This window comes from Cyphomyrmex costatus, unplaced genomic scaffold, assembly GCF_001594065.2.
Source record: "Cyphomyrmex costatus isolate MS0001 unplaced genomic scaffold, Ccosl1.0 scaffold932, whole genome shotgun sequence".
In the NCBI taxonomy this organism is placed as follows: domain Eukaryota; kingdom Metazoa; phylum Arthropoda; class Insecta; order Hymenoptera; family Formicidae; genus Cyphomyrmex; species Cyphomyrmex costatus.
Window position 1 is genome coordinate 291,039 of NW_017280520.1, and position 21,454 is coordinate 312,492.

At 32.6% G+C, this 21,454-nt stretch overlaps 4 protein-coding genes across 9 annotated transcripts in view; 2 read left to right on the top strand and 2 right to left on the bottom strand.

Moving 5' to 3' along the window:
* The first annotated feature begins 1,687 nt into the window (after positions 1 to 1,687).
* On the top strand, positions 1,688 to 6,262 carry LOC108781957 (WD repeat-containing protein 44). The gene is made up of 6 exons (XM_018550092.1): positions 1,688 to 1,890; positions 2,484 to 2,634; positions 2,896 to 3,531; positions 3,612 to 3,743; positions 3,892 to 4,179; positions 4,263 to 6,262. Exons 1-6 carry the CDS (start codon positions 1,823 to 1,825, stop codon positions 5,997 to 5,999), a joined length of 3,012 nt encoding a protein of 1,003 aa, XP_018405594.1. The 5' UTR covers positions 1,688 to 1,822; the 3' UTR covers positions 6,000 to 6,262.
* A 2,556-nt stretch (positions 6,263 to 8,818) lies between these two features.
* Positions 8,819 to 11,624, bottom strand: Phax (phosphorylated adaptor for RNA export). The gene is made up of 4 exons (XM_018550104.1): positions 11,398 to 11,624; positions 9,779 to 10,388; positions 9,251 to 9,529; positions 8,819 to 9,146 (listed from the first exon to the last, which is right to left on the bottom strand). The coding sequence occupies exons 1-4, from the start codon at positions 11,437 to 11,439 to the stop codon at positions 8,965 to 8,967; spliced, it is 1,113 nt and encodes a 370-aa protein (XP_018405606.1). The 5' UTR covers positions 11,440 to 11,624; the 3' UTR covers positions 8,819 to 8,964.
* Positions 11,625 to 12,511: 887 nt separating this feature from the next.
* On the bottom strand, positions 12,512 to 13,911 carry LOC108781973 (uncharacterized). 2 transcript variants are annotated; one of them, XM_018550115.1, is made up of 4 exons: positions 13,826 to 13,911; positions 13,645 to 13,749; positions 13,520 to 13,569; positions 12,512 to 13,226 (listed from the first exon to the last, which is right to left on the bottom strand). In XM_018550115.1, the coding sequence occupies exons 2-4, from the start codon at positions 13,660 to 13,662 to the stop codon at positions 12,761 to 12,763; spliced, it is 534 nt and encodes a 177-aa protein (XP_018405617.1). In that variant the 5' UTR covers positions 13,663 to 13,749; positions 13,826 to 13,911; the 3' UTR covers positions 12,512 to 12,760. The 2 variants fall into 2 exon arrangements, with proteins under 2 accessions (XP_018405617.1, XP_018405618.1); XM_018550116.1 differs by lacking the exon at positions 13,520 to 13,569 and having other exon boundaries at positions 13,645 to 13,911.
* A 1,404-nt stretch (positions 13,912 to 15,315) lies between these two features.
* Fmr1 (synaptic functional regulator FMR1) overlaps positions 15,316 to 21,454 on the top strand; it is a 12,211-nt gene continuing 6,072 nt past the window's right edge. For 4 of the 5 annotated variants that reach the window (XM_018550080.1, XM_018550083.1, XM_018550084.1 and 1 more), the window contains exons 1-6: positions 15,341 to 15,403; positions 15,859 to 15,911; positions 16,678 to 16,828; positions 17,122 to 17,285; positions 17,457 to 17,622; positions 18,510 to 18,580. In XM_018550080.1, coding sequence (XP_018405582.1) covers positions 15,353 to 15,403; positions 15,859 to 15,911; positions 16,678 to 16,828; positions 17,122 to 17,285; positions 17,457 to 17,622; positions 18,510 to 18,580 — 656 coding nt within the window. In that variant the 5' untranslated portion in view covers positions 15,341 to 15,352. Of the gene's footprint in view, positions 15,404 to 15,858; positions 15,912 to 16,677; positions 16,829 to 17,121; positions 17,286 to 17,456; positions 17,623 to 18,509; positions 18,581 to 21,454 lie in introns of all 5 variants that reach the window. The other variant, XM_018550082.1, reaches the window with a different exon arrangement.

A 21,454-nucleotide genomic window follows, 5' to 3' on the forward strand; every position in this document is an offset into this window, starting at 1 on the left:
ACATCTACGAATAACCGACCAAAAGAATAAAAAATATCTTACAATTAGAAGGAAAGTCCATGATTCTAGTTAGAAAATCGAAATTATACCGAGAAATGTCTAAAGAGAATAAATCTAGTCTTTTGTAAACGATGAACACAGGATAACGTACATTATATATTTTGAAAGTTACGTGCTATAGAAGCGTCTCAAGGACAGCCTGCGTAGATAGAGAACAATATTATATTATATTATTGTGTCATATTCTACTGTAACTGAAAGTAATGGAATACACGATGTGAAGTTACTGCATATTTTTAATAAATGGACCGCAAAATATATATTACTCCATCGCGCGTAATTTATCCTATTGTTTGTTATTATTTGTGTATGTAATAAATAAGTGCTGCAATTATAAACTTAAGTGACTATATAAGTGAACATAATTGATTGTTCGGCATATAATTTCAAATTGAAGCTGAAAAAAATCTTAACACTTCATTTTTTCGAAAAGTTGAAATTTTTATTTTTAAAAGTTTAATGCGAATAGTTTTACGAATAACGTCTCTCGTCGAAATAATTTATTTTTTTTAGATAAACGTGAATGGAAAATAAAAACTTCAATTATTGTGCTGCATTATGCGAGGTACGTTATGTTTTTTCTACTTTTGTATAATTTGAAAAATTATTTACTGAAATCAATAACTGCGTATCAGTATAATAGGATAATAAAAAAAAAGCTAAGTTAAATACTTTAATTTTTCAGTTTAATTTTCAGCACATGATTAAATAAATAATTACATAAATTATATATTATACATTAACGCAAAAAAATTAAAAGATCCCTTAGTCTGTCTTCGTTATTCAATGTCCTAAATAATGAATAAAATAGGTCAATATTGACTAAAGCAATAGAATCGATCTTATACATATCTTTTCGTATTTTTTAATGTGTTGAATTATTTGTAAATGTTAATTTCAAGCTAAATTGATGAAAAAATATTGACAATTGGAATCAAAGATCAGATTTCAACAAAATTGTGCTACTTTTAACCCGATTTTCAATTCTTACTTCCGATTTATGACTTATGGCTTATTGTAGAAAGCCCATTATGGGCCTTCTACAATAAGCCGTAAGTCACAAATCATAAGTCATAAACTAGAAATGGACTAATCACAGTCGTCAATTTTTAGTTACTTCTGATTTATGACTTATGGCTTATATTATGGCGTCATATTCTCTTGCTATTCGTCAATTTTTATCACGTGACCTTTTTTGTCGCTGGAACGGCCAGTTTCAGCAGCTCGTGAAAAGGTACCTTAACGCGTAGTGTATAAGCGAATCAACCAATCAGAATCCTTCATTCTTCCCACTTAACTGCAGAAGAGAAGCATTTTCATTGGCTGATTTTCTCGTGCATTTATTCTATGTGTTATACAAAAGTCTGTGTTGCCAGCCTTCAAATTTAATCGGCCGATGTAATCAGCCGATGATATGAAATTAGCTCTAAACCTAACCTACTTACAATAATTTTGTTACTGCACTAGAGACAATTTTCATCGACAGCACGGCGCTGGTGCTGCACCAGTTTTCTCAGTGGAGTAGAAATGTTATGAGTTGATCTTATCTTCTGTTTTACTCCGTGGGTGTAACTGTCGTGCTGGAGCTGAACTGGAGCTGCTGCTACTGCAAATTGAAACATGACTCTGTGCAGTTTACGTTCGCGCGATTGCTCGTATTCGGCCACGACATTCTTGTTTGCGGCTTATCGAGGCGCGTGACGTGCGTCAACGATTCCAATGCGAGAACGAGGCAGTTTGCGCGTATTATTCTCTAAGGACGATGTCGGGCAGCAGCGATTCCGAGGAGTTTTTCGACGCGGAGGACGATTCGTTTCATCGTGTGTCGCGGTAATTGTTGCCTTTCTATCTCCGCTGATCTTCACCGATACGATTATGTTACGAATAGCAAATACTCAAATGACTCGTACCTCGCGCATATTCTCATACATATGATTCATCATATGTGCTTTCGTACGCAAATGTATGTACATTGATCGATCGTTTTTTAAACGCGCGCGATGAATCGCGTATGCAAGTCTTCGCGTGTACGAGCACTTTGTTCGACACGACATCATTTTATTTAATTTTTTAAACATACTCTCAATGTTGTATGCTCTGACTTTCGTGTATAAATATAACAATGATTTTCTCAAATCGTTACTCGAGCAGCCGTCAGCTTCAAAATCAAGATATTTAAAGTCAATAGCATAGTCGTCATATACATATACTAAAACATTTATAAAATAAAAATTTTTATCAATTGCCAATATTGCATTCATCATTCAATTGCCTTCGACTTTATTTTTACATGTTACATGGTTATGAAGAATACAGCAATTTTGCTGCATTAAATTGAAAGCTTCCAATTAAATTCATTGCAAGTATATAAGAAATGTATAAGATAATTTACATTTAATTATGTTAAATTTTGATTGTTGTAGAAAAGTTAAACAACGTGATTCCATCAGTACAGAAAGTCATGCTGATAAAACACTGCAAGTATGCAAACAGGAGGACGATCATGTCTTTGTAAAACCAGTTGAACCAAAGAGTCGCGATATTACAGATGGTGGACAAAATAAAGAAAAACTTGTGAGTATTATTCTAATATTTGTATATAAAATATTGTTTCAATGTATATTGCATATATTGGATTTAAAAAAAAAATTAAAAGCAGGAAAGAGAGAGAGACACATTGCTTACTACTTTTTGAAATTAGGATCAATTTAATTTAAGATATACATGTACATCTTTTTATATAGTTTTATAATATTTTACTTAAAATATGTGCTTTAGAAAAGGCTATAGCAAGTGAGTATTAAAAAGTTGTATAATATAAAATATATATTTTAGGATGAGGATGGTAGAGAATCCACCACAGACAAAATTATAGGCAGACGAAGATTTCGTGAACTTCGACAACGCATGCAAACCGAAGATGACGATATTCCAATTAACAGTTCTCCTCCGGATAGTCAGACATCTTCCATCGAGGGTGTTTATCCTACTCCTTCAAAAACAACCCATCCATTCAGAATTATAGAGCATGACACTCTTAGCTTACAAAGTATGACCTCTTTAGGGCGAGTGGGCCGAATTCTGGCTGGAGTTGCAGATAACGCTTCTGGCGTACTTGTATCTGGTATATCCCAATGCCCTCCTCCTGCAGCTCTTACCCGCGAGGGTCAGATGTCCTCCATTGCTAGTATTCCAAGCAAAGATGAGGACACAGCCTCTGGTAAGGTGTCCCAGTCTTCCAGCGTCCTTACGTTATCAGGGGATGTCCTACAGGAATCCTCTGTTAACAGTACATCCAATTATGCTTCTCACTCGCAAAGTGACAAGAGTATTATGCTTCAAGAACCTGATGTCATCGCTAGCACAAAGAATAACGGAAAATCAGTGGAAGATGTTGCGATACCTGGTATCCCCGTTGCTCCACCGCGTCGTAAAAAGAAAATTAAAACAAATGCACCGGGCGACCTTGCTGTAAGATTTATCAATTATAATTGGCATAGATTTATAAAATCCACTACGCAGATGTAACTTTTCTAAACAATTCATTTCAGCCTTCAGAGGCACTTGTTCCTGCGTCGCCGCTTCCAAGTCCAGCAAGTACTATAGAATCAATTACTAGAGAATTCGAGCACTCTCTTGACATCCGATCTGCGACGAAAGGCCAATATGTTGTTAAGCCGCAAGTAAATATCTTTATAAAATAATCCTCTCATCTTTTTGTTTACAAATAAAAAAATAATTTTTTTGCGTATTTTTCATTTATATTTTGTTTATAATTTTTTAAATTTATATATATATGTAAATGTGTGTGTAAACATATATTTTTGTTAGGATGAAGATAAATTAAAAGCAGAAGGTCCCTCTACCGAGGAACTAGAAAGAGTAGAAAGAATGAAAGCAGAATTGCTTAGTCGATCAAGCGAAAAGTCTAGTAGTCCATTAGGATCAGCATCAAGCAATAGTATTGGCCGTTATTCTCTAGGTCCACATAAACTTTCGGGCATGAGTCCACAAAGTTCCAAAGAAAGGCGCAAATCTGCTGGTGATCAAGATATGGTCAAGCAATTAAATATGTTTGTAAGGACTAGAACAGATTCTGGCAAGCGTCTTACTGATATGGTTTGTTATTTAATTAACCTATATATTCTATATTAAGGATATGAAAACAGAACGATATTTTTAAGCGCCATGTGTTCTTGCAGGAAATCCTGGAACAAGTGCCTGTAACGAATTTAGATACGGGGGAACAGGTGCCATTAAGTATAGCAGAAGATAAATTACCACAATGCATCAATCCTTTGTCATTACATATTATGAGACTTACTAAATCCAAGTACATAAGCAATTCTAGTCTCGAGAAAGAAAAAGAGAGCGACGAGGAAAGTGTGGATAGTAAAATGTCCAGTATACCGCCAGACGAAGATGTATCCGTAGACAGAGTTCGTAAGCGGACGCAAAAATTGAAACGATTTCTAGGATCGACTGTAAAAAAGACCATGGACAAAGCCAAATCGATCGCACAAGAAGTATCACATGCAAGACATAAGGAAGATGTTATGGATATAGTAGACGAAGTCTATCCTGGTGAACAACAATACATAAAATTAAAGGCATCAAATAGCCACAAAGGTCCGTATGAGTTCAGTTGTTTACAGCACGTTCAAGATCTCAGTGGGGAACACGTAGGACCTGTTTGGTGCATGAAGTTTTCAGCCTGCGGTCGATTGTTGGCCACTGCAGGACAAGATCGCGTTCTAAGGATTTGGGTTCTACGGGATGCCTTTACGTATTTTCAAGACATGCGAACTAAATATAACGCAGAGAAAGTCAGTCCTACTCCTTCACAGGAATCGTTAGTCTCGCAGCAATCCATGGAAGATCCTAACATCGTGGCTAGTGCCTTCAGCGAGATAGAAGGAACGAAAAGCCCATTTATGCCAAAGCCATTTTGCACGTATACCGGTCATACCTCGGATCTGCTCGACGTCTCGTGGTCCAAAAACTATTTCGTTTTATCTTCATCGATGGATAAAACTGTACGTCTTTGGCATATATCCCGTAAGGAATGCTTATGTTGCTTTCAACATATCGACTTTGTCACCGCCATAGTATTCCATCCGCGGGACGACCGATATTTTCTCTCAGGATCGTTGGACGGTAAATTACGTTTATGGAATATTCCAGATAAAAAGGTAGCGGTATGGAACGAAGTGGACGGGCAAACAAAGTTGATTACAGCAGCGAACTTTTGTCAGAACGGAAAATTTGCGGTTGTGGGATCATACGACGGTCGTTGTATATTTTATAATACCGATCAATTGAAATACCATACTCAAATACACGTCCGATCGACAAGGGGAAAAAATTCCACTGGCCGTAAAATAAGTGGAATCGAACCGATGCCGGGAGAAGATAAGATATTGGTTACATCGAACGACAGTCGCATTCGTCTGTACGATCTAAGAGATTTGAATTTGTCTTGTAAATACAAGGGATACGTTAACATCAGTAGTCAAATTAAAGCAAGTTTTAGCCCAGACGGACAATATATAGTTAGTGGTTCTGAAAACCAGTGCATTTATATCTGGAAAACCCATCACGATTATTCCAAATTTTCTAGCGTTCGTAGGGATCGAAATGATTTCTGGGAAGGCATAAAGGCGCATAATGCCGTAGTAACGTGTGCCGTATTTGCACCAAATCCAGATAGTATTATCAAACAAATTGAAGCTAGAGAACAATGGGAGAACAAGGACGAGCCGAAAGGCATGGATAGCTCCAACATAGATGTGGTTCCCGTTGATCCTGTCGTTGAGCAACGCACTAAAGGCTGCGGAGGCCACGTTCTCGTGAGCGCCGATTTTAATGGGTGTATAAAGGTTTTTTTAAACAAGACAAAACCAAAGCACAGCTCCCTACCGGCATCTGCACTTGTGTAACGTAATGTCGTCTAAATCTACGCAGCAATTTTATCAATTAAAAACAAAAATGTACATACGAGTATATTTTCACGCGTGTGAACGCTTTTATCTTCGTTCGCCTATCGCAAGTTTTGCTATGGGCTTGGCTCAATACCAGACGTGTGTATACAAACTTTTTTTTAATAGTATTTTTACGCCACGTACAAGTATTATTTTACCTTCGTGCGTGTGTGTGCGCTCGCGCGCGTGTGTGTAAATAATTTTAAGTGATAATGTATATTAATGACACAGATTTTTTTTTCTTGAAATCCTGCTTAAATATTAAGTTTAATAATCACTGATATTTGTCAATTTCAAACGTAATATGCTCTAATGGAGATACTGTAATGTAAATTCCACTGAAAGTTTTATCGCATCAGGTAAAAAAATTTTGTACATTTATATTTTTGAATATTTTCTCTGCCAAAAACATTTAAAAAGATTTTTCTGTGTTTTAATTTCTATTCTTATCATGACTCGACGGTGCTGGTTCACTGTTACTAAAACAAATAAAGTTACTAAAATCCCACAAGAGAGATTTATTAAAATTATGTTGTGAGTAAAATAATATAGCGATAAATCGTCAATGAGAACACATTGACAAATTGTTCTTATATCGAATTGTTCTCTTTATATCGTATGTACGATAAAGACACAATATGAAGACAAGAGCACCTTGGTGAAAACAAAGTATAAAAAAATATATACATAATGGAAAAATATCCGAATGACTTGTTTCACTCGTTATACATCAAACTCGCAAAGAAATCTGTAAAAGAGATTTCATTATATATGAATAAATGTTAAATAGGAATTGCTAATTTTTACAAATATCAAATTGGATTTTGCAAGATCCTAACGCTTTCTTTAAATTGCATTCTTCTTGAACATAATAGGTGTAAGTGTAACACATCGAAGACAATATCAAAGATAATTAAAGGCTACAATACTTTATGGTTTTTTTTTTCTATGAACACATTCTACATTTAGATAGTGTAATTAAACGCCATATTTTTCATTGTAGAATTTTATAGTAACGTATATGAAATGCGCTACAATTGGATATTGCGCAATACACACACAGATAGATAGAGAGAGAGAGAGAGAAAAAGTCCCATTTTAATTACCCTAAACAAATATCTCGAAAAAAACATAAGGTACAGAAAAATGTTTCGGATAAAAACGAAATAATTCTGAGGACTAATTTTATCTCTACTTTTTTTAATGGAATTATAATTTTTTTATATAATATTTCTCTAATTATTCTGCATACATAGGTATTAAGGTACAATAATTTAAAAAATTAATAGTTTACGAGATATTTAATATTTCAATAATAAATGTAATATATATTATACTATTAATTTTTTTAAAATATCTCTATCTTAATATTTTTATATGCAAAATAATTAGAGGTATCATATTATTATGCAAAAAAATCGTTTTTATTTACAAATGTGAAGGTGACCTTTATATCTTTTTAGTGTCAGAAAAAAACAGCGTGACTAAAATACGTCTCTCTCGAAATCTATCATTTTTATCTGAAACATTTTTCCATATTTTTCGAAATATTTACATGGATAAATTAAAATGGAACACCATGTATATACTTATATATAATACTTGCGCCAGTTTCCATAATTAATTGTATTCTTGCAAGAAAAATGATATAAACAAAAAATTAGAAATTGTTTAGAAGAGAAGAAAGAAAATTGCGTATTTTAAATTTATTTATTATGGCAATATGAAATATAAGTTAACTAAAAGCTAATGATAAATTGTCTGTTTTAAGTTCCCTAGAAATAATGTAAATTAATTTTGTTGTGATATTGTGTTACTTTTAAAAATTATACCCATATTTATGTCATTTTTCCCTTATATTACATTTTTTAAAATATGTTTGGATTTAACTTGTATTTTTCCTGATTAAAAGTCGTATATTTAGAATACAATCTTCAAAATATAAAATTCAAAAAATTCGAATTGTATCACTTTTGTTACACATATGCGATATGTAATTTGCATTGATATTTTATATGCTCACGATACTCACTGATTTAAAATTTAAAGTGGATATGTGTGCGTGCATGCATGTAAAAATTGCGTAAAGGACAATATTCAGTATTTTTTGTCTGAGATTACACATACGATATTTGTTTTTTTCCTTATTATGTATAATATAAATAATTTGGAAGCATTCATAATTAGAGTTATCGAAACATTCGAAACAATTTATTGTAAAATGATTAAGATTTGCAGCAACCAACAGGTATAAGTTTTACAGATATTATAAAATATAGTTTTAATTGTATCGCTATTACAATGTACATACGCAGGGAAAATTATAATTATTTTATGTAAACACAATTGTACGAGGGTGGATCGATCAAATATAAACAAAAATTTCTTTTTAAAATTTTTTTACATAAAATAAAAATACAAAACATTTTTTTTTATTTTTCTACGTAATCTGCTTTGGAAACGCATTTCCCCATCTGATTGAAAGCTGTAAGTTTTGCTTGATATATATCAGCGTTTGCGTAAAGTTATCTGCGCTTAATTCTTAGTGCCCTTTTCTTTCCAAGTTTATATTTGTAATAATGTTTTTGTGATTTGATTCCATTCTAGCGTACATGTGTGATAATTATATCTATTTATTTCTTTATTATCGTTGTCTGCCGGAAAATTTGTCACTAAAGGAGCTATTAAAAAACAAAGAATTCACACATTTAAATATTCATGGTTAGACAAAGATACTTTTAAAGAATTTATATTTGCATATATCGTATAATATTACACTTTTATTTCATTTGTTAATTAATTTTCTAGAAATTTATGAATATTTTTCAAAAATAATACCGGGGCTATAGAGCGCCCTATTTTGCTCGAGTTAAGTACGGCAACGATACTACATTTAATGCGCATGCGCGAAAACAGGAGCCGTCTAACAACACTGATCTGGATCATCCGTTACAGGACTGGGTGGTGGATTTGATACCGTGCGATCAGAATCTACTGGCATTCTGTCCATGCCTTCACCACGTCGCAATCTCGCTTCTTCTGCGATTTGTCTCGTCGAGAGTTCCGCTCTTGTTAATAGAGCTGGTAAATCCTTTTCAGATCCATCTATATTTCAAGACAAATTGTAATTTGTGTTATATCATCTTTTATATATATGTATAAACACGCACATATACGTTATTTCATTTAAAATAAATACTATAATTTACCCTCGAAACTTCTCATTAAATCCTGCTCCCTTTTCTGTCGTCCCAAGTCGCCAGTCTTCTTTCTTTGTTCGCTACTCTCTTTTTGATCGTAATAAAATATCTCCCTTATTTTTTCTTGAGGAATATGTTTGTCATTTTTCACCAACCAAAAGTATACTCCACCAGCAGTTCTTCTGCGAGATCCATTCATTATTAACATTCCACCATCTTCTTCTATCTTCTTCGTTTTTTGGAAAAAATCAATAGCTTTCTGTTTACCAATTATATCCACTACTCGTCCTACAACAAATAAAACAAAATATGTAAATAAACATAAATATTAATAAAACGTATTCTTAAAATTAAAACAAAAAGAATCAATCATTGCTAAATGAAAGCACAATACGGTTAGTGGTGCGCAAAAAGTAATATGAAAACTTTTAACAGATTTATTTTGTTGTAAGATGTCATTAGAATTATAATTGACTTTCAATTAAAATTGTGATGACATTTCGAAATATCTATGTCTTTCAATATATATTTTCTTACTTATGAGAAGCTCTTTTCTTTCGCTGAGCTTATTAGTTATATCAGTAGCAACGTCGGCATCTGTTGAATCCACAGTTGTGGATAAATCTGCTATTATTCTAACTGAACCTTTTTGATTATCCATGGAGTTTCTCCTTTTTCCCAATCTAAATTTTAAGTCACGTCTATCTGAATTTGTTCTTTTATTAGTTAATCTACGTTCGATGTCCTTTTCTTCATCAGAACTATTATTATTGCAAGGTTCTCTAGCATTCTCTGCATATCGTAGAGTAAAATTGTAACTTTCAACACTACGTTCTTGATACAGCTTCTTAGTAACACCACATGACGTTAAATCTTCAGTCAAAGATTCTTCCTGCATTTGAGTACACCATACTTTGTATTTATCATTTTTGGGTGTCAAATCCTTCCACAAATGTTTGTTCTTTTTCAATTTAAGTTTAGGTTTTTTAATATTAGTCTGTATGGAATCTGAATCAGAATCACTTTCAGAATCTGCAGAGTGATCAGATTCGTCGCTGTATCTCATTTTTGTACATATGTCTGTGACAGGTGTCTGCTTTACGTGAGGTCTTTGCAAAATTTTATAAGTTTCAAAGACATCGCTAGGCTATAAAGAAATAAAATAATCATTAAAAGATACATTTGTTAATGCCAAAACAAATTTATATGTAACAATAATATGTAAGAGAAGATAATGTAAAATTAACATTGTACGATATATTATGGAATGTTTTTCCATCTATAGAAGATACGATTAAATATAATATCAGACAAAGGAGTATTATGTAAAGTTATTGTTATTTCAAAACGCTACTAAATTTTTACAATGCACTAAAATTTTGTATCTTTTCTAAATAGTTAGTAGCCATATATTTGACACATAAGCTTCTATTCTAGTAACGAATACACAATCATATATTGTATGACACAGTATCAACTTGTCGCCGTAACATTGCTTAGTCTTTTTAGCTATAGAAATAAAGGAAAAGATCTCATACATGTATGTTAAGATATTAAAAAATAATCTTGACAATTCTTATCAGAATATCATTCTTAGAAAAATAAAATATAATAATATGATAATAAAATATAAAAATTCTATATCATTAAGTGATATAGAATGATGATACAGTCAAATACAACATTTTAACTGTATACAATTATGTTGATTCATAAGTCATAGTTGGAAAGAATGAAATCGTTCATTATGTCGCCATTGTCCCTTACTAGGAAACTCTCTACATAAGTAAAAAAGCATGATTTGATTATCATACAGCAATACTGTATTTCATTAATTTTTTCAATGTTTAACTTAAGATATCTAATGATCTTTGGTAAAACATTACAAATTTGTTTAGACATTCAAAGGAATAAAAGATTACTTCGTCAACACGTATGTTTTGTTTTCCTGTATCTTATTTTATATTGTTGCAATATATTCTACATCGCAAAAAGTGCATATTTAGACTATATGATAAAAACAATTATATTAATACAGAAAATAATATAAATTTCAAATCAATAATTTGGAAAATAACACCAGTTTATCGAATATGTAAGTTCATATTTATATAGGTTATGATAGTATTTTAAAGAAAAATATGTCAGTATCTAACCTCATCGACGATTTCGCCATCTTCTAATGGTTCTGCTTCCATATTCTCTTGAGGAGGAAAATTTAACTTTCTGTATTTTCTTTAAATAAAAAGAACGTTTTACACACACGTACGCGCGTGTACGTGCACACACTCTCGCACGCTAGAATTAATGCTTTAAATAAAAAACGAAGAAACACTCTATCGCGACGATGCTCCAAATATTTGTCAATTGTCATATATATTTCTATCTGATTTCCATGACACAATGGAAAATTTTCTCAAGCCTGTTCTACAATACGTCGTATGTCGTGCCGTAAGAAATTGGCCAATCACAGTTGAAAAGAATCGACCATGATTGGTTAATTTCTTAACACGGCTACCGACTTATTGTAGAACGGGCTTTAATTACTACACCTGTTTCTCATGAACAACGTCAAGATCAAGAAACTTTTATGCCAAACTTCTGATTAATGCGTTGTCTAGTTTTGATAAAATGGCCCTGATCAGACGGCGGCCGGCGAGTCACAAAAACAACTTATGGCCGGCTTAAAACGCCGACAAAGTCCTCAAAGGCCACGCGCGAGCGAGACCAATGAGGAATATTAGGGTGCCTTCCAACAAGCGACCACGGTGCGACACAGTGATTATCTCATCCTTGTTTAACATTGGCGAACAACAAGGACGTACTGATACACGGTGTCATGTGTGTCGCTTGTTGGAAGGTATCCTTAAATAACGAGGTTGACTTGAAGAATGCAAGTAATGCAACAAGTAAGCGGATAAGCTTTGGGATTAGGATCATTATTGCTAGCGGGGACGTGTTTTTTATATTTGTAATTTCTTTATTACATTTTAATTACATTTTTTTTTACTTATTATAAAATTAAATAATTATGTATCTTTCTATAAAATTTAGTAATTTATCTGGAGGTTCTAAATAAGGTACCCGTATTCTTGTGAACTTGATATTTGACGTAAGAAAACGCGTCCCCGCTAGCAACACTGGTTAGGATTCTTGAGTAGCGGAAATATATTGTTCTGAGTATCAGAAATGCTATGAATAAACGAAATGAGTTTATCGGATTTGGAAGAGATGATAGGACAATGAAAAATAATGTGATTAATATCTTGATGAGGGACAAGCCACAGGAAGTAACTATATTTTTCCTGTGAAGGTTATAGTTAAGATTGTAATGATTTGAACGCGAAAATTTAGGCATATATATCTTCCTGTGTAGTTTTATTTTACTTCCATTATTTTCGATCTAAACGATTTCATTGCTCTCTATGCCTTTGTGTGATGATATCAAATCTGGAAGTGAAGAATAATTAAAATGTAGACGCGACGGAGGGCAAAGCTTTTCAATCACAGTATAGGTCTTCATTCCTCATCCAGATAGGTTTTACATTGAGTCACAGTGGTGCTCTGAGCCTCTGAGAGCAAGTCCGAACAAGGGACTTCTAATTCCATAAAGTCTTCCTGCCTGGCGAGTTCATCGGCTTTCTTACTATGATCGGAACTGCTGCAAAACTTTTTCAAGCCAAGCCTTTTTTTTCTACGCAGGATCCTATTGTTAGTGGTAACTCTACGTTGTTTCTTGTAGGCTAAGCAACTAGTGAGCAACTTTTTAAGTGCCCTCCTAGTAATCAGCTCTCTAGCAGACACTGCATCTTGACAGATGTCATTCCACCAGAAAGATTGTGTACGTTGGTTGTCCGAAGAAACTTGACGAGGTGCCTTAGCCTTCGAGGGAGCAGCTACTTCTATACTTTGCATATTTTGTACTAAATCTTCATAAGCTTTGATAGGCTGGTCAAGAGTAATGCAAGAATCAGGAAGGGGCATCCTGCAAAGAATTCTATAGATTATCGGATTCTACTTTGTTTAATTTAATTTTGTAATAAAATCTAGAACAAGTGTGAAGAGCGCCATCAATTTGAATTTTAATGGGTAAGTGATCGCTGTATCCTGAATCAGGCAAAATATGAAAAGTGCAATTTAGGGCAAAGTTAGAAAAAACCATGCATAAATCAATGACGGCGCGTCTATGATTATAGGAGGTTGTATGATAGTAAGTGTACAATCGTTAAGGATAATAATGTCAAGATCATCAATAGTTGCCAGTAGAGAGCGACCTACATGATCAACGGACTCGCAGCCCCATGCAGAGTGATGGGCGTTAAAGTCTCCTATAAAGATGAAATTGGATTGATTTACAAAAGACTGAAACAAGTCTTGAAATAATTCTTGAGAAGTATCTGTACCTGAGTGTCTATAAACATTAACGATATAAAGAGGATCCTGATCCACCAAAATTTCAAGGTCTTTTATCTTGATAAACTGGTGTTGGACGTGGTTGAAGTCGAGAACTTGAAAGTCAATATTACTCCTGATTAAGATATAAAATCCCCTCTGATGATCAGTGGAAATAATTATTACACATACGAAATCCGAGAATGAGAAGGGAGTGTGGCAATCTAGAAGTTTCTTGTAAAAACGCTAGCGGGGCCGCGTTTTCTCTCGCATGCTCATGCACGTGACCTCAACGACGTATCAAGTTCACAAAAATACGAGTACCTTTGGAACCTTTAGATAAACTATTAAATTTTATATAGAAATACATAATCATTAGGTTCGTAATCCTTTTTCTATACCTTTATTTATCTTTATTAAGTCTTGTTACTTTAATTTATAATTATTAGGCTTATAATAAGTAAAATAAAAAAAAATGTAATAAAAAGTAAAATAAAGGTGTTATAAATTTAAGAATAATTATATGATATATGTAATTAATATAGGAACATATATATGGAAAAGGATATTAAAATAATGTTAATCATTTTTTTTACATATTTTAAATAAAATGTTTTATTTGGCACAATCATAAGAATACCAACATTTATCGCCTGCACCATCACGTTATACTCTAGTAGAGACATGACTGGTCAAAATAGGTCACGTGATTAAAATTGACACTTGCTATTCGTCAATTTTTGTCAAGTGATCTGTTTTAACGCTGAAAATGAGCGTCAAGCGTCAGTATGAAAAGGTACTTAAAGATCTATATTTTATTTCTGGGGGTCTAGTCTTGAAAAGAAACGTATACGTTTCTTTTCAAGAATAGAGCCCCTGCACTCTCTGAACTGGTGCACACACAGTGGAATAAATTGAAGTGAAGCAAACGTACATTTATTTCACTTCAACTTGTTACGCCATATGTTGAGTTCAAAGAGTGCAGGAATAAAAAAAAGATTTCATATATAAGGTTGAAAAATATGTATCTACACCGTAAATAAAGGAGCATATCATTTTATTAATTATAACATTTTTAAGAATGAAATTGCGTAACTTGGTTTTTTAATAAGCTTCGTGTAACTTTGTAATATAGAAGTAACAAGTTTATCATAACAAAATATTTCTTCAAAGTGCAGATATGTAACTGCATCACAAATGAGGTGTAAATAAGTTGACTTGTCACTTTTGGGTGCTTTCCATCAACGACACAATCACACACTACGTTTACACGGCACGCTTTACGCCGAAGTTATAACATCGATGTTATGAAACTGGCCAATCATAGCTATTCCTCTGAAGAATGGAATGACTGTGACTGTGAATGGCCACTTTCATAACATCGATGTTATAATTTCGGCGTAAATCGTATATATTTGTACCAATTTTAGTACATCATTTTTTAAATAAATTGCTGAAATTGAAATAATTTAATAGAAAGTTACTAGCTAGTACGCGTATCAAGTGTTCGGTGTAAACTAGGACTAAAAGGGGCCATCGATGTGGACGGTAGTTGATACCACTGTCGATACTATTTCGGCGTGCCCAATACTGTCTCGGCGTCATGGAAAAGAGTCGTGCGATTGGTGCACAGAAAATTCACACAGCCCCGAACTCGTGCGGGCGCCCGCTCTTCGGCATGCCTGCCGCAAAGGAGCCGAACCGTCACACAAAAGCAAGATGGAGGATCTCACAGTCGAAGTATGCGGCGAAAACGGAGCGTATTATAAGGTTCGTTCTGTGAAAAGTATACAAAAAAGTGGGCGGAAGCCTCGGGCGGTAGATAGGCCGAGCCACGAGCCGCGGCGCGATCGTAATCTCGCGGGACGAGAGCCCGTACTTCGCGAATGCACGCTCCTCAAATGTTCGCGAGGTAACGCGGCTTCCCTCGACGCCATGTCTCGTTTGACAGGGCGTGATTTTCCCTTGGCTCGCGTCCTTCTACATTTGCCCCCGCGGTGCTATCGTCAACTCGTCAATTTTGCCAAATCCCAAATTTGCGACATGCGAACCCGTAGACGCTCGCTATTGCCCTCCCTGCACCCTCCTTCTACCTCGCGCCTGCCTGCCTTCCCCCTTTATTCCGTCGAGTCGCGATGTTACGTTCGACTGGCCTGCGCTACTCGCTACATTCCTAATTCCTACAAAGACGGCTTACTACATGTCTCGTGTATAACTTTTTTCAGGCCTTTGTCACCGATGTCTTTGACGACGAAGTTTTGGTAACTTTTGAGAATGAGTAAGTTTCTCTCACGACACACCATGTTTGACAAGAAGTGCATTTTTTTTTTTTTACGTCTTGATACGATGTTTTGTACAACAACAACAACGTATTGCTGTATTCTGTGGAAGCTGTGCTAAATATCTTTACTTTTTATGGTTTGCCGTAACTTTTTATTCTCGTCTCGCTTCTCATTGTAGAATACTAGAAATTCATATCAATCTACGTATTCCATATTTCTTTATCTTTAGTGTTTGAGTAATATATTAATTTGTATCTTGTATAGTGTTTCTATATATATTATGTATATATTATATAAAATATACATATTTTATATTTACAATTATATTATTCATTTACGAAATTGTTAGATAATTTTTTCGTTCTCTTTTGTGTTATGTATTAACGAAATGTGTTATCGGGAAAGACAGACATATACATAGTAAAAAAAGAGGTGTACAATATCAAACTTTTCAATAATGGACTAAAATGTTGAAAAGTTTGTCATTAGAAATTTTAACACAGAGTGTACAACAAAATAAGTGATGTGGAAATAAGACATGTATAGCATATAAGTGAATATACACATATACATTTTTCTTTTCGTTTTTCATTGTTATAATGATAATATTTACCTGAGAATTTTGCTCTCATCCTATAATAAAACTTTCAGATAAATAAATTTCTTTTTTCACTATTTTGTTGTATATAGATATGTATAAAATATATAATGTATACATAATTGTACAATTTGATCTAATCAAACATACAATGTGAATTTTAGCTGGCAACCCGAATCGAAATTCCCATTTGCTCAAGTCCGTCTACCTCCAAAAGATGGTTCCAAAACAGAATTTCAGGAGAACCAAGAGATTGAAGTATTCTCTAGATCTAACGATCAAGAAGCATGGGGTTGGTGGAAAGCACTTATTAAGGTAAGCAATGAAATACTTTGACAAATGTTTAGATGATACAGTACTGATGGTAATAATTACTAATACCTTGCATGTATACTTGAGTGAAAAAGTTATGAAAGTTTGATACACACACACATGCTTGTGTAATGCAATTGCTAAAAAGCCCAAATTAGCGTCATTAGATTCTCTCTCTCTTTCTCTCTCTCTCTCTCTCTCTCTCTCTCTCTCTCTCTCTCTCTTTTTCTTTTATAATAGAAATTAAACTTTTATCTTTTAATGATTTTTTTTATCTTTTATATGATTCTTCTTAGATGAGTAAAGGAGGTTTTCAAGTAGTTGAATACTTGGGATGGGAATACACATATACTGAAATTGTAGCTAGTGAGCGATTGAGAGCCAAAAATCCAAATTCCCCTATTGACAAAAATACATTTCACAAGATCGAAATTGAAGTACCTGAAGAGCTCAGAGAATTGTAAGTAAAAATATTTCTAATGAAAGAAAAAAAATAGTAAATAATAATTTGTTGCTTATAAGTATCTATATTTACTTTTAAATTTATAATTAAATATGGGACACATATCTAACTTAAAATTTGCTTTAGACATTGTTAAGAAATAATTAAGTCAAGTATGTTGTATTGCAGTGCGAAGATGGACAATGCACATAAAGAATTTCAAAAGGCGATAGGGGCGGCAGTGTGCCGATATGTGCCTGAACGAGGAGTACTGCTGGCCATCTCCCGTCATGAAAATATACATCGTCACAGTAGCATGCTCCAAGAAATGCACTTTAGAAACTTATCGCAAAAGGTAAATTTTTTTTATATTGATATTAACAGTCATTTATGTACGAGAGAAGTATATAACTTCAATAATTTATTGAAAAACATTCATAAGTATATATGTATTAGTGTGATCGTTATTTAAAAACATTTTGAAATTTAATCGGAACATTTCCTAAAGTATAATTCAATATCTTTAAAAAATAACATCAGAATATTTTTATATCTTTTAAACGAAATTAATCTATGTCACATCGGGACACAATAGGCGGAAAAACACTTGTGAATGTAAATCGGCTATTTTTAACCATTTTAAGTTTTTTTTAATTTGCTTGTGTAAAATTGAATAAACTGTAAGCCCATTCTGCATAAATTTTTATTCCAAATTAAAAATGGCCGAGCCAATATTTGTTATTGTATAATTATGATTTGTTTTCTCACTTTATTAGATCGGTTATTTTTTATTATTTATTTAGACTATAATCAAAATTTATGCAAAATGGATTTTTAGTTTATTTAATTTCAAGTCAAATTAAAAAAAAATCTTTTAATTGGTTAAGAATTAGAGTGTCGGTCGAATATTGTCCACAAAGGTACTTTTCCGTTTATTGTGCTGCGGCAGCACGGATTAATATTGTTCAGAAAATCTGAAAAAATTCTGGCGTTATTTTTTTGAGATATTGAATCATTTTAGGAGGTATCTCGATCAAATTTAAAAAATTGTTAAAATGACCACCCTAATATATGGCTTATATAATAAATTGTTTAACAAATTGTTGAAAATGTTTTTTGAACATTGAAAACAGATACTTTTTTTACATTGTTTTTTAACATTTAAAAACATCTACACAATATTTCAAGTATCTCTATAAAAATGTTTAACACTATAAGTTTCTTTTTATTAATATTTCACAGGTTTTGCTATTAAAGAGAACGGAAGAAGCAGCGCGTCAACTTGAGTCCACTAAACTTCAAACAATAGGGGGGTAAGTTATTAACATTTTTTGGTTTTTGTAAATAATAAAAAAAAATCTTGTGAGATTGTTTACCTGCTCTTGTCCATGTACTGTCCTGGTTACCATCCTGTCTGTGGTTTGCATTTACTGGCAGAAAATCAGTTCACAAGATTTCTAATCATCAATTGATATGTGCGCTTTAGTATCACATAACCTCATGTATGCGATTACACAGGCACATCATAAGTAGTGTTTATCGTTCATCTTTGATTTTCTTTTTTTCCTTTTCTTTCTTTTATCTCTGTCACAAATTTTACAATATATTATAGATAGACTATACAAATTTAACATTTTTAAATTTTATATAACTGTTCGTTCAAATTTCTCTTCTATTATAACAGAATAGGTGCAAGTAAGAAAAAAATATCATGTGCACTATGATTCATTCAACTTTTCCGTATATCTTTCATTTTAAAACAATATTAGATTCTAAGCATGATCATATGCATTGCAGACACATTCGTTACTGATTGTTTTATTACAACATTTATATTAAAGCAGAAATGCTATCTTAAGTTTGCAAAATATTCCATAATAACTAACAAATTCTTTCAGTTAGAAAATGTCAAAATTTAGTATGTATGATAAAACTATATAAATATTCTGTTCACTTCTTGAATTTAAACTGCCTTTAATCTTTTATTACTTTAATATAACTCATCATGTCAATAGATAATATAAATAGTTTAATAAACATGCATCTTACGGTAAAGACAAAATTTATAACATATGAAATATAGACATTTTACTTAAAATATGTAAAAATATGTAAAATTGCAGGAAAGTAAATAAACAATTGTAAAATGTACAAAAATATTCTAGATTTATAAAAATATTTCAGAGCTTCAAATTGACTGAAAAGTTTATATCCGAAATGTATGGATGGACATTCGCACATATACTCATTTGCTATATTTTATAATATTATTATTATAACGTGTATGTGTATATTTTGTATGTACACACAGACACGTACGCACGCAAACGCACACACACATACACACAAACGCAGTAAATTATTGGGAAAACACTGATACAGATACGATAATCTGCATAGTATGTTAAAGTATTGTGACTCAGTAACACTCTAATTCGGTATGTATCTTAATAAAGCGTATACGTGCATGCGTACGTGCGTGCGAACGCGCACATAATGAATATATGTGTAGTGTGAGTGTGGGTGTATATGCGTATGCATATGTATAAAAAAGGATTCGCGACAAGATTTCACGTAAACATTTAGGCAAATAAAGTTGAAAGACAAACTTTATACGCAAGTGTCTGCATGCATTAATCAAGAGCAAACAGACAGAATGGCAGGGACATAGGATAGGGCCATCTTATAATGAGTTTTCACTGAGTTACACCATTCTCATTTCAGCAAATTTAGATCTTCAAACTTTATATATCAGCGTGTCTCAGACTTTGAGGCAGGAGTGAAAACAAATTCAAGGTGAGATCACAGCAGCGTGGTTTAGAATTAAGTTTAGCTTACTGTATGACAAAATACACAATTATTTTTCGAACGAAAATGAATTTACACTTTAAACGTGCATGCTTCAGCGTTGTGTAGTATATTCACGGAAATCCATGTGCTTCAAATTCACTGATATAAAACAATTATTTATATCTTTCTCCATTATGTGCTGTGTAGTAAGATTTTGCGTAATTGGTGAGGTAGTCAACAATATATACGTGTAGCTGTGATCGGTTCCCGATTTCATTTTCTGTTATTTACACATTACGTAGGTTCTTATAATCTTATTATTTATCTATTCTTAAGAACGCCGGATCTTGGCCTGCCAACGTTTGAGAAACACTGATATATCCCATATCTTGCACATACATAAATGGTGGCTCTATCCCATATATTCTTACAAAGTGAAAAAGCAATTAAGTATCAATTAAAAGAATATGCATTTTTTATTCGTAGATAATATTAACATGTTGTTTTGGAATATTTTATTCGGCATATGTCAATAATATAATTTTACTTTTTTGTTATACAATGTTATATAATCCGATCGCTAATAACGTACAATAGCCCCTTTCACACTTTTTTTTCGTTTTCTTTCTCTTCCTTTCTCATTCTTAAAAATTCTTATTATCATATTTTTATTTTATTATAAATAAAATATAATTTCAGAATTTTTTGCCATTTTGTCTATTTATAAAATGAACATTAGAATATCTGTGTGGCTGTGTGTATGTGTGTGTCTATCTTTACGTACATGTATATATATATATATATATATATATACATATTTTGTATGTGTGTGTGCGTGTAAACATATGTATGTAATATATAAAAATATTCTGTAGTACAAATGTTACATAATTTTAAATAACTGTAATTAATGACTGCATGTGATGTGACGTACAAGTTAATATTATATTTTTTAATACTTTTAATCAGCGTGTTTTAATTGTAACATGACAACATTTACAAAATATTTTAACTTATTTCTAAGTGTATATATTTACATATGTCGCATGGCTATTACATTAGTTGAAAATTCAACAGATGTAAATATACAATTACCATTTTTTAAAATATAGTCAGCTTTATGTAATTCATTTGTATCTGCCAAAATGCAAGCCATTGACAAGAATTTTATTCCTTCATAATATTAATAAATTTATGGCATGTTACAATAAAGAGTATAATATAAAATAAATAATTATATCTATTAAAATATCTTTTATATCCTAAACTATAATTGAAAAATTTTGTGTGTGAGTGTGTGTGTGTGTGTGTGTATATTTATATACATATGTATGTATGTATACAGAGAGAGAGAGAGAGAGAGAGAGAGAGAGAGAGAGAGAGAGAGAGAGAGAGAG